Source organism: Gobius niger (genome assembly GCF_951799975.1).
Source record: "Gobius niger genome assembly, chromosome: 2".
Taxonomy (NCBI): domain Eukaryota; kingdom Metazoa; phylum Chordata; class Actinopteri; order Gobiiformes; family Gobiidae; genus Gobius; species Gobius niger.
The window spans coordinates 9047046-9059596 of NC_136853.1; the positions used below are offsets into that span (position 1 = coordinate 9047046).

At 39.7% G+C, this 12551-nt stretch overlaps 1 protein-coding gene across 1 annotated transcript in view; it reads left to right on the forward strand.

Annotated features, from left to right (window-relative positions):
• Positions 1 to 12551, forward strand: part of igsf9a (immunoglobulin superfamily, member 9a) — a gene marked incomplete at its 5' end in the record, with an annotated part of 123514 nt that overhangs the window by 50437 nt on the left and 60526 nt on the right. Inside the window, 2 exons of the mRNA XM_079552236.1 lie at positions 6688 to 6829; positions 10248 to 10393. Coding sequence (XP_079408362.1) covers positions 6688 to 6829; positions 10248 to 10393 — 288 coding nt within the window. The remainder of the gene's footprint in view (positions 1 to 6687; positions 6830 to 10247; positions 10394 to 12551) is intronic.

The following is a 12551-nucleotide window of genomic DNA, read 5'->3' on the forward strand; positions in this document are numbered from 1 at the left end:
AATGGCTCGTCTGGATGAAAAGTGACTAAGCTGGGAGTGTAGTTAAGGGTGACAAGTGCGAAGCATCCAAAGTGCCGGTCTCAGCTCGCACCTTTCTAAAGCACAGTGGTGTGACGTTATTTAGAATGGCAAGTGGATGTTTAGTGTCACTTGGGTAAAAAGTTAAAAAAAAAGACATAAGCAGAAGTTTATTTAGGAAAACGCCTTTCCACATTTTAAGGAACTAAAAAGACAACACTGACGTTGAAATGACTCTAACAAATAAAGGGTTTGCATATGCTTATCTCACATCTGTGGACCCAAACAGGTCAATATTTCCCCCAAGTATCATGCTTTTCTTACCTTGAGATGCACTATTTCTTTGTGGTATTTGTTCATTTGCTGGGATAATGTTGTAAAACATTTGTTATACACTTTTTAGAGTAGTAAAGCTAATCTGGTCTAAATGTAGATGTGTCATTTCATTTAATTCATAAAGAAATATCACATACTGACTTAGTGGCGTATTAACATTCTGTCCTTGTTTAATAACATCATTCTGCCAGGGCAATGTTTCCCAACCAGGGGTACGAGGACCCGGGGGTACTTAGCCGGGGGTACTTGGAATAATTTCAGATAAAAAAAAAAAAAGTGAAAATAGTATTGAGTATTATTTCAATACTATTTTCACTTTTTTTTTTAAAGGTAAGTTTTTATGTAGAAATTTAAAAAAAAAACCTCCAGGATCAGTAGTTTTTTAAAGAGGGGGTATTATGCTTTTTTCAGCCACATAGCACCAGTCTATAGCACACTACAATGATGACCAAACCTTCTGTTGGTCTGTAAATGCAGTAAATTAGAATAACTGCCTTGTATAAAATTGCTCTTTCAAAATGGCGGTAGCAAATGACTTGAAATAGGCCTCTGTCTCTTTAAGAACCTCTGACCCTTTCCGACACGCCCCCTCCACACGCTGTCTGTGGCATCACAACAACACTCCGCTTGTCTCAACAGTATTGAAACTACGATCGGTGCATTTTAATTTTTATTGTTGGAAAGGAGCTACTGTTTATCACTTTGTGAACAATGGCCACACAGGATATTATTTGGAGACGAACCTTCCACACCGGACGCTTGGAAGGGGCTCTAACTAACTGCTGTTTGGAGGCTATCTCTTTGCATCTGCCATGCCCTGTGGATCTCTAACTATACCCCCATGGACGACACCAGGATCTGCAGGAGCCCATACGATTCAAAAGACGGACATTATCTGTGCAGGTGGACAATGGTTTTTCGAGGTTACCCGTTAGCTTGTTATAATCGACTACAGCTCATTGTTGATGAAAAGTCTGCAATAAACCACAAATGTGTAAAGCCAGGCTCATTGTGTGATCATCGTAAAGGCTGCTTCGAGTAGTTGCTGCTTTATTGACGTTATTTGTGCATAATATGCTGCCTGTTTTCAATGAATGTTGTGAAGGTGAAGGTTGTTAGCTTGTCGCGGCTAATAGTGCCTTAGCTCCGGGAGAAAACCACTCGGCTACGACTCACTGTAGATGAAATGTGAACAATAAACTACGAAATCAACAAGCCAGGCTCCGTGTGTGATCATCATAAAGGCTGCTTCAAGCAGTTGCCTGTTTTAGTGACGTTTTCGATGCATAATATGCTGCTTGTATTCAGTGAATTTTCCCGTTAGCTTATCGCGGCTAGCTTGTTAGCTCCGGGAGAAAACCACTTGGCTACGACTCACTGTAGATGAAATGTGAGCAATAAACTACACAATCAACAAGCCCGGCTCAGTGTGTGATCATCATAAAGGCTGCTTCAAGCAGTTGCCTGTTTAGTGACGTTTTCAATGCATAATATGCTGCTTGTATTCAGGGAATTTTCCCGTTAGCTTGTCGCGGCTAGCTTGTTAGCTCCGGGAGAAAACCACTCGGCTATGACCCATTGTAGATGAAATGTGAGCAATAAACTTACAAATCAACAAGCCAGGCTCCGTGTGTGATCATTGTTAAACGGTTCTTTATGTGTGTGGTGGTTTTATTGACTTTATGTGTGCATATTTCTCGTTTTCACGTGATGACTCGAGGTTTAGTTTAGCATTAGCTTTCTCCGGAGGCTCTGTGCATCATCAAGGCCCAGCGCAGAACCAGACACTGAAATAAGTGTTCTTGTCACCGGTTTTAATCCTGGGTGTTTCGGTAACAGAAACACTGATGTGTGTCTTTGTAAAAGTTTCAGAACTGCTGTAACTCCGGTTCACAACACATGAAGCTAATCCTCCATGATGACTCTGTTTACATCTTAGGGCTAGACACTGCGGGGAGGGGGTTCTGCTGAGGAGCAGTGGTTGGTTACTCGGCTGGTGACGAAAGGTCGGAGGCGTATCCTGGAGGTCGATGGCGTTTCCTGAAGGAATCAGGCGTTTTATCCCTAAAATGGCCGCCATCAGAGTTTCTACAGATTACTCGAAAATACGTGAATGTGCTAAGGCAACACTTCAGGCATGTTTTTAATGAGGGAATGACTTAATAACATGATGTAAAGCTTGAAAAAGTCCATTTTGCATAATACCCCCCCTTTAAGTTTTCACAGCTGGTTGATCTATATTCACGGTTACATACATTCCATTATGAAAACCTACCAGAAATACTAAAAACTGAAATCAAATTGATCCTGGAGAGTAAAGACGTCAGGCTAACCATACAGCTGCAGGGTCACTGAAGGGTCAAATGTGCAATATCAACTCTATCTTTACATAAAATATTGCATAGTGCACCTTTAAATTAAGGATGTGTTTCTGTGAAGCTGAAACAACTTGTTGATTAATCAACTAATCTACTAATTTAGTTATTGAAATAATAGACAACTATTGTAATTATCGAGTTTTCTGGTAAACACAGGCAAAAAGGGTATATAAAGTTAGGCTTTGTAGAGTTTGTTGGACATTGTACATGTAATAAATATCACCTGTCTGTGTCTCAGGACAATTATCCAATTAGAAAGCAGCATGAGCTCCACTCTTATTGTTGCCAGATTCTTGTTGCTTGTATATGCAGCTTTGAGCAAGTTCAGCAGTAGTGACTTTTCTAAAGCACTAAGGGCCTCCAACAAACACTCACATAAAGTTTACTCCATTAACACACCCTCAAGCGGAGTCACTTCAACTTCATGTGATGAAAAGTTAGGAGGGAAAAAAAATCCAATTTTCATTCAATTTCAGAGCCAAGCGATTAATTAATAGAATTCAGTAAAACAATTTCAATTTGAGAGCATTTTAGCTAGTGTTAAGCCTCATTTTGAACACATCTATTCTCTATTCATCAATAATAATCTTTGTAAAAATGTTTTGCAGGATCCTCTAGGTAGGGGGTAAATTGAGTAGCTTAATGACACAAGCGGTACACGAGACAAAAAGGGTTGGGAACCACTGGATTAAAATTCGTCATTGCAGGCCAGCTCTGGCATATTTACATGTGGACTTTGAAGGACTCCTGCTACTATTTATGTACTGATTCATCTTAAACCTACATAATGAATAAGAGAATAAAGGACAGAGGGTTGGCGTTTTGAATCCAGCTGACACTGTCGTGTCCTTGGGCAAGACACTTGCCACCTTGTCTCCATTGGTGTATGAATGAGAGTGCGAAGGGGTGGGTGGCTCCTTGATGTAAAGCACTATGAGGGCCTAATGTAGAGAGAAAAAGCGCTTTATAAATGTTTATGTAACATTTATTTACATAATTATTGACACTTATTTGTATTTGCAGGCCGTGTTCGATCAATATAGAATTCTGTAACTAACAAAATGATGAAGATAGTGCTTGAAATGATCTAAAATACCAGAGAAAAGCACAATATCTGCAATCAAAATGGTGCCAACTTGGGTTGCAAAGGGGTGGAAAATTCCCCCAAAATGTCTTGAAATGTCCCAGAAACTTTCAATGGGAACTTAAACTCAGAAATTAGGGGGAAAAAAATAAAAATGGTAAAAATGCTAAAAAAATAGGAAGATATTTTTGCATTTTATGTTGAATTAACAATTGGTGAACTATTAGCTACCCATTAATTATGTTTTTGAACCATGCAACTAGGGCTGTCCCCAACCAAAGATTTTCATGGTCGACCAAAGACGTGCCCTGAGCAGCGATTAGTTGACTAAAGGGGGCGTGGCATGACGCTGACCAAACTACAACTTTTCTGACCCAAACAGCACTCATAAGACAAAGATAAAATTACAGGAGATCTTGCTGTAACTATTGTTTATACATAGAAGCAACGTAAACGTGCATTTATGTGTAAAAAGTCACATTAATCTCACCTTTAATCTCAGACTCAGTCCCTGCCTCAGTCCTGCATCTGTTGCTGTACATGTGCTGTCCATACATCCATATAATCCAAATAAAGCGGTATTTTTTTCTTCCATCATCGTCCCTGTTCTCAAATGTCCTCCGGGTCAGATGTCTCCATGTGACTCTCTGTTTTGCCGTTATATAAACATGAGCCATGAGCCCTTTCGTTTCTTCAGCTTTTGCGCTGCATTGGTGTAGTGATGAATCTGTTAGCGTTACGCCTCGTCTAATTTATCTCGGAAAAAGCCAGAATTATGCGGAGAAAGACACAGCAGGTCCATGAGCTGCGGAGCGTGACGTTATAGCTACTTCCGATTTCGCTCTTCCGTGTGTCAGTAGAGCCGCAGACAGAGGACAGGTGTCAGACTCACATATCGGCTATTCCACTGTAGAATCAGGGTACTTGTGGTTTTAAACAGCTGTAGAAGTCTGGCCTATTGAAGGCAACATCTGGCCAAGACAGAGAGCCGCTGATCTCAGTTGCTTGGAGTTTTTGCTAAAACATTTCACACAAACAATTCAAACGTCACTCTGTCTGTAAAGCTTTGATATATGTGTTTTTATAATGAAATATCAAATATAGATCTTCCAGGCCTCTGTTATGTAAATAAAGAGCATCTTAATGGTTGCAAAAGTGCGTGCATTTAGTCGATCAATGAAAATCTTGGTCGACCACGACGTCATCGACCAATTAGTCGACTAAACCACCAAAAGGGGGCAGCCCTACATACAACATGCATTTGAGTGATGCCACGCCGCCAACCCGTACAAGAAGTGTGAGAATCATATCGTCTGGTCAAAAAATAACACAAGTTTCCTGAACTTACATTCTGCTTCGTCCTCTTTCTGAATGGCGGGACAAGTGGTAAAGGTTTACTGTATATCATGATTTTGTTTTATCACACTGTGGTTGGTGAAATTTCACCTGTCTCTAACTCAGATCATGACAGACACTGACTGATACTTTACGAGGAGTGGGCAGGGCAAACTGAACTTTTTAAACAATATGATATTGTAACACTGCACAGCTTCATTACTGTTTGGTTAAACCCTAATTGTCGTCCTCCTTTGTTATCTTCTCAATGTTTTGCTTTTGTTATGTTGATTTGGTTGTAATTCTTTAGTTTGTACACTAGATGGCGCTAAGACAGGAGTTGAGACTAATGTTTCTGGTGCATTGATGTGGTAACTTAGCACAGGTGTGTCTGCTGTGGCACACACCCAGTCAATGCATAGGAGAACAGAGATGCCATCGGTGAGTTTTAGTCCTCTGTTTAGTGTTACTCCAGTCGTCTATTAAAATGGTAAAATCGATTTGTTAAAGTACAGTTAAAATCTGAATCAACCGCTGAAATATACTTTGTTAAAATATATGCATTGGAATAATTTGTGAGTAAAAAGCTAAAAACTGCATGTTAAAACAACTTTTAAGTTATGTTTTCTGTATGTTGAAAGGTTTTCAATCTGCTGCTTCTGCTACTACTGCAACCAACTACTACTGCTTCAACCACTGCTGCAATACGAGCGATCGCTGTTATTGTTTACTTCCGCAATTTTTCGCCGGATGTTTTGGTGAATGGTAGGCAACAGCTGATGCATACAGGCCTCTAACTCGGTTTTATATAATGATAGATCTGTTACAGCGCAAGAGAAGCAATACACTGTTTATGAACATTGTTTTTGCATATTATAGGATTTTAATAAAATGTTTATCAAATATGATAATGTAAAATGCCTACCACGGCCAACGGATGTGACGACATTGCGATCGCTCGTAAAAAAGTTGTGTGAAGCTGAGTTGATCCAAGCGTATCTTCTGGGTTTTCAAGTTAGACCAGCATGACCAAAAACACATAACTTGACAATTTACAATGATAAATATTATTATTATATGAGTCTATTATTTACTTCCCAACCTAAAACACTGTCTTCTTTAAACCCTGGTGTCAGATATTGCAAAAAATATTTATTTGACTTTTCCTCTCTGCTGTGATATTTCAGTGTATAACTATCAAATCAATGTTTATGCTTCAGTTTATATCTGTCTGTGAAGAAGCAGCCTTCAGTTGTGTTAATTCCATGAAAAAATCCTGTTAATTCCCATAGAAGATTTCACACATTAAACATTCTCAGAATTTTTCAACCATATTGCCAACACTGGACGACTGACACTATGAATCAAATCCAAGAAGAATCCAAAAGAACTCTGTTTTTCATTTATGTGAAATATAACTGTATATGAAATGGTTTTAAGGGAAATATCTGCAGCTCCTAAACGGTCAAACGCAAGTCAGGTCAAATGTATGATTATCACATGTGCATTTTTTCATTCTTGCCTCCCTCTCCTCAGGCCCTCCTGTGATCGTCATCCCGCCCAAAAGCATCTCACTCAACATGTCCCAGAATGCTTTGCTGCAGTGCCAGGCTGTCGCCGACCCCCCCAACATGACCTACGTGTGGCACAAAGCGGAAGAAAACGTACATCACATCGAGTAAGTTTTACCCAGTATGAGCAACTTCGAAAATGTTGAAATGTTGCAACTTTTATAACTGTGGTGGACTTGAATATCTTTTGCTGAGGTTTGTTGGAGCTAGTTAAAGTCAAACCTGTGTCTTTGAAGTGGGATGGCATCACATCACTGACAGACAGAAAAAGAACTGGCTGTTGCATAAGGCAGCTTTAGTTTTCTCCAAAGAGAAAACTTCAGAGGTGAAACAGTGTAGGCAAATTGTCGATTATATATAAAGAGATGTCTTGAAATTGCTTAAGTTTGAATGTACAGCTCAAGTATATGTAATTGGGTTCAATCAAACTTGAAACAAATCTGAAGTTCTCAATTCTATAAAAATAAGTTGTTGTTTTTTTAATTTGACTTTAATTTTGGCCATAGTAAGCCAATATCTGCAAAAATACAGTTTGAATGCTCAACAACTTCAAACTTCTCTCCCACAGCAGCAATGCAGACGTGTGAGATAAAGAGTGAGATAACTCCTGCCCAGGGACTTCAAAAAATAAGCAAACAGGCACCAAAGAACAGTTTCGTGGGACCGTGGTTTAAGCGGGATAATGCGAGGCGTCCATTATCAGAGTTACACGCCTCCGCGTCGTCCAGTTATTTCTGATAATGGACACCTCATCGTGCATTATCCCTTACATATGTTCAAAGTGATGCGGCAAGACTGGCAAGGAAAATTGAAAGGCAGCCACACCATGTCAATTAAAGATGGTTGTGGGGCGGGATGATGTGGGTTGTAAGAAGGAACAGTGTTGCGCAGTGGGCCGGGGTGGGTTAGAAACTGCTCCAAATGCGGCGCTGCGGGCTGAAAAAACCTGACCAGCATAAGCCGATGCACATTTTTATCATATTTCTTTGAGGGCCGCGCATCATAGCGAATCACAATCACTGCAATTATTAGTACTATTTTTCAAACAATAAGATATCCAGTTCCAAACCCTGTAGTTTACACTTCTGCAAACATGTTTTCAAATGCATGGAGTTTTTGTATTATTTTAGCAGCTCATATTTATGTCCAATTCTTCTCTTTTTTTTTGCCTTTAATAAAATCAGGCACACAGTATTGTTCCAGCCTAAAGAGCTGAGATTGAATTCGTATCCTATTTCAGAATCACTTTTAAAAAAGAACATTGAAATTGTCCAGAATTGGAGCCAGGAACAGACGGAGCCTCTTGTGAGGAAAGGCTTCTGTAAACTTCTCTCAGAGATTATTTATCTGGGAGAAGATTTGAGAATGATGGGAAATGGAGATTGTTGGTTTCTCATCATCCCACTGACAGTCAATGAAGTGTATCAGAATCACTGTGTGTTCAGTCCAAACGGTGCTGAACACATTTTTACAAGTTTTTGTTTATGGTTTTGAAAATACCTATCGGTAATTTTTTTTTAAATGTTGAAATTAGTGGAAATTAGTATTTGTTTCACCATCACAAATCACTAATCACAACAGGAATATACGACAATTCCAGAATATGTTACAATAAGTTCATAATAAAACAATTTCATGTGCTGCATAATTGCGTTTGTTTCTAAAATATTGAAATATTTTCTGCCGAAACTATAGCATTTTACATGTAAACAGTTACCATGTATTTGAAAGCAGCCCTCAGCTACTCCATTTTGGCGACCTGGAATGGTTGCATATCCGCATTGCATCACTAGATGCACCACCTTAGAAACAGTTAAGTTTGTTCCTCAGAAGCAGATGAGCTCAACACCGCCCTCGCCTCACAGTGCACCCCCAACACACCCTTCACCCCAACACACCCCTCACCTGCCCATCTGCAGGAATGGCAATGTTGGAAGCATCAGATGCAGCAACAGTTAGCGGCTAACGCAGTCAGAGTTTATCATTATGACAGAAGTTTACAAAAGATTGTGAACTGATAAACACCTGTCCGGCCTGCTCTGATGCAGCAAATAAAAATAAAAATAAAAATAAAAATAAAAATAAAAATAAAAATAAAAATAAAAATAAAAATAAAAATAAAAATAAAAATAAAAATAAAAATAAAAATAAAAATAAAAATAAATTAAATTAAAAAGTCTTCTGTATATTAGAAATAAAGTAAAACGTTGAAATATCTTTTTTTAATGTGGTGCTACTTTAAGAATAGAAGTCGTCCCTTGATTTAGAAAAATCCCTGCAGACGACATTTTACACTGCCCTGACCAAAAAAAAAGTCGTCTCAATAAAAGAAAGGTCACACGCTCTGATATTTGGCTGGACTGCATTTAGCCCATATTCACTATGGCATTGTTTCAATAAGATTCTGCAATGTCAAAAGATCCAGTGTTGCGATCATTTCTCACCAAGATCTTTAACTGATGAAGGGAGAGCGTGACCACAGCCCAAAGCCTTTTCCAGCACATCCCAAAGATTCTCAATGGGGTTGAGATCTGGATTCTGTGTGACTCCAATCTGAAAATTATGTCGCATGCCTTCGCCATCAGGGAAGAAGAAATCCACTGATGGAGTAACCTGGTCATTCAGCATGTTCAGGTAGTCAGCCAATCTGATTCTTTGGGCACATTAAGTGTTGCTGAACCAAGACCTAACCAACTGCAGCAACCTCAGTTCAGAGAAGTTAGTTACGACTTTTGTTTGGGTCAGGCAGTGTATTACCTAAGTATGTGGAGTGTGTATTGGCTAATTAGAATCATTCAGATGGCAACTTCATTTTGATTACATTTTGAAGTGAGCAAAACCTCGCTTCTTTCTAAAGTTAGGTGCAGCCTCTTTTGTAACGACAAGTGAAAATTGGCAGTGGCAAATGTTTTTGAAAATGTTCAGGTCAAAGAGCAAATGATCTTTTTGGTCTTTGTAAAAACTGGATAATACACACATTGTATGAAATCAAGTCTGCAAGATCAATCTCACCATCATCCAGTTTGGCTTCATTTAAAATAATGATTTACAATTATAGTGTGGGTAATTAAGAGCGAGCTTCCAACTGTCAGAACAGCATTAAGATCAGTACTAGCATTAGCTTTGTTTAGCATTTGGTGCATTCACTATAATTAAAGCCATTGTTACACTGACCAGAGTTTTTTAATGATGTGTCACTCGCTGTAAATGACCCTTCTGACCTTAATGCTAAAGTATCGCTCTCTGCACATAATCAAGCTGCATATGTAAGCGGTTACGTAATGCTGTCTTCGTCCTCTGCTTTCTCCCAAACGTTAGCGTATCTAAATCGAGTGGGCTTTCTCTACCCACTCGGCTCTCCTTGCCCTCCATGAGCACTGCTCTGGAGATGTGTCCCTCCTCCCACGCTGCACCGGCTGCCAGACTTATTGCATTTAGAAAGTGCTATGTGGATCTTTTTTTTTTTTACTCTAATAGCCGTTTTGTTAGCCGCATTTGAAGCAGTCCCACTGTGCTTTCTTGCAGCGCTTTGAAGTCTCGCGTTAAGATCATGGTGGATGGGACCCTGCTCATCTCCAGGCTGGTCCCGGAGGATTCTGGGAGATACACCTGCGTGCCCACCAATGGCCTGCTGACCCCGCCCACCGCCTCGGCAAACCTCACTGTGATGCGTAGGTGTCTCAACTGTCTCCTGTTTGTTTTGTGAATTGTATTTCTGCCTTTAATATGTACAGAAAATTGTATTTCTGCCTTTGAATTTTGAGTCTATTAAAACACTCAGGTTAAAGGAGGGTATGAAAGGCATTTTTGATAGTTATTCCCTATATCTTCCTCTATCTGCAAGGTCAACATGATCAAAATATATGTTGGAATTTACTAATGGCAAGGGTAACGTTAAAAACAAACTAACGTTTTACATGATGTTAAAGCTTGCAGTAAACAAACCTGGAATATGATCCGTTTTGATCATGTTTCTGCAGCGTGGAGTTTGCCCCGTGCTCTCTCTCTTGGGACATGGATAGTGTTTCACTCACAGTGGGAGAAATAGTTTGTAGTTTGTCCCACAAGCACTTAAGATGCTCAAGGACGGCACATGACAGTCGTTTTTTTACTACTACTACAAATAATAATATCATTATTATCTCTAATAAAAAGCATAAGATACAGTCTACAAGTTTAAATGTTATACAAATTTCATAGATTGCATATAAATAAGGCCTGCTATTTGTCGTAACGTACGTAATATTAAATATTTCTATTTTTTGCAATGCTTCTCCCTTTGTTGATCTCAGACACTATCAAAATCCCCATAACTTTGACCAATGAGACAAGCTTTACGGTGAACGGCCTGTCAGGTCCAAACAGGAGGGGATCGGAGGGAGCTTGATTGTTTTCTTTTTAGATTTTGTTTCTGTCTCTGCTCATGCTGCAAACTAAAGCCCTATTTGCATGGGATAAGAATTATCTGGGGACCTCGGTAAAACTAAATTTACCTCAGGATGTGGGTAATTTTTAATGGACATTCTCATGGGATAAGCAAGTCAGTTCACACATATTTGCAGGTTTTTTTCACAAATGATGGGCAGATAACACTGATGATCCTTTTATTTATTTATGCTGTGAGCGCTGACTATCTTCAGGGCTAGGTTTGCTTGTATGTGCTGATGTATATTTATTTATTTTGTTATTTGTCAATCAGCATAATTACAATTAAGGTTGCAGCTAATGCAACACATAAAGAGTTTTTAGCTAGTGCTAACTCGCAGCTATGACATCCGCGTCATGTTTGTGGGATTTTGCACGTCTCCTAAGACAGCAGTCACCTTTCTCTTTTAATCTGTTGGCTCCAACTCAGCCTCCTCCATCTAAACCAGGAGTTCTCAAACTTCAAACAGTCAAAAGGTCAGAAAAATTAAATTCACGAAAGTCAAATAGAAGTCAATAGTAAAAAATTCAAATTCATTTGAAACTATTTTTTTTTAATAGACAGGTGCCCAAAATTAGTTTCCTTCGCAGGGTGGCTGGGCGCACCCTTAGAAATAGCATGAGGAGCGCAGTTATCTGAGAGGAGCTCAAGGTGGAGCTGCTGCTCCTTCACGTCAAAAGGAGCCCGCTGAGGTGGCTCGGGCATCTGTTTCGGATGCCTCCGGGTCGATTGGATGGAAGGATGGACGGACCCCGACAGGCCAAAGCTGCAACTGCACTTATGGGAATGCAACATGCTCTGCTAGCTGCTATGGCAGTAAATTCCCCAGTGCAAATAACCTTGACCTGAGTCCAGAGTTTGAGAAGGCCTGATCTAAACTTTGCAGCAAACGCCTCCAAACGTTCCCTCACACCCTCCATGTTGGTCTGTCTAACGTTGCCAAAACAATGGGGTCATGCTCCTGGTTCACATCTGTGTAACATCATAGTTTGTTTTCTCTTTTATACTTTCTACATAGATAGAAAATAGCATTTGGATCGGAGTGATGCTTTGTTGGCACTGCAGTTGACTCTTGGGTAATCACGTGCAGTAGGAGACAGTAGTGAGCTGCATGTCCAAATCACATAAAGACTGAGGGCACTGTAGCGGGCAAGTAAAAGCCAGGAAAAGATTCATCATGGGTTGAAGACATAATCAGAAAGTAGATAATCGATCTGTCCCTTTTAGATAGAAACTCGCATAATAAAGTTCTCTTGGCCTGATCCCTGGTGATGACGAGAGCCTATCGCTTGGAGATAGACCATTTGGTAGATCATCACAGCAACCTGGAACTCAACATCAACGAAACAATGCAGCTCACAGTGGACCTTTGCAAGAGTATGCTGGGACACTACCATCCTATC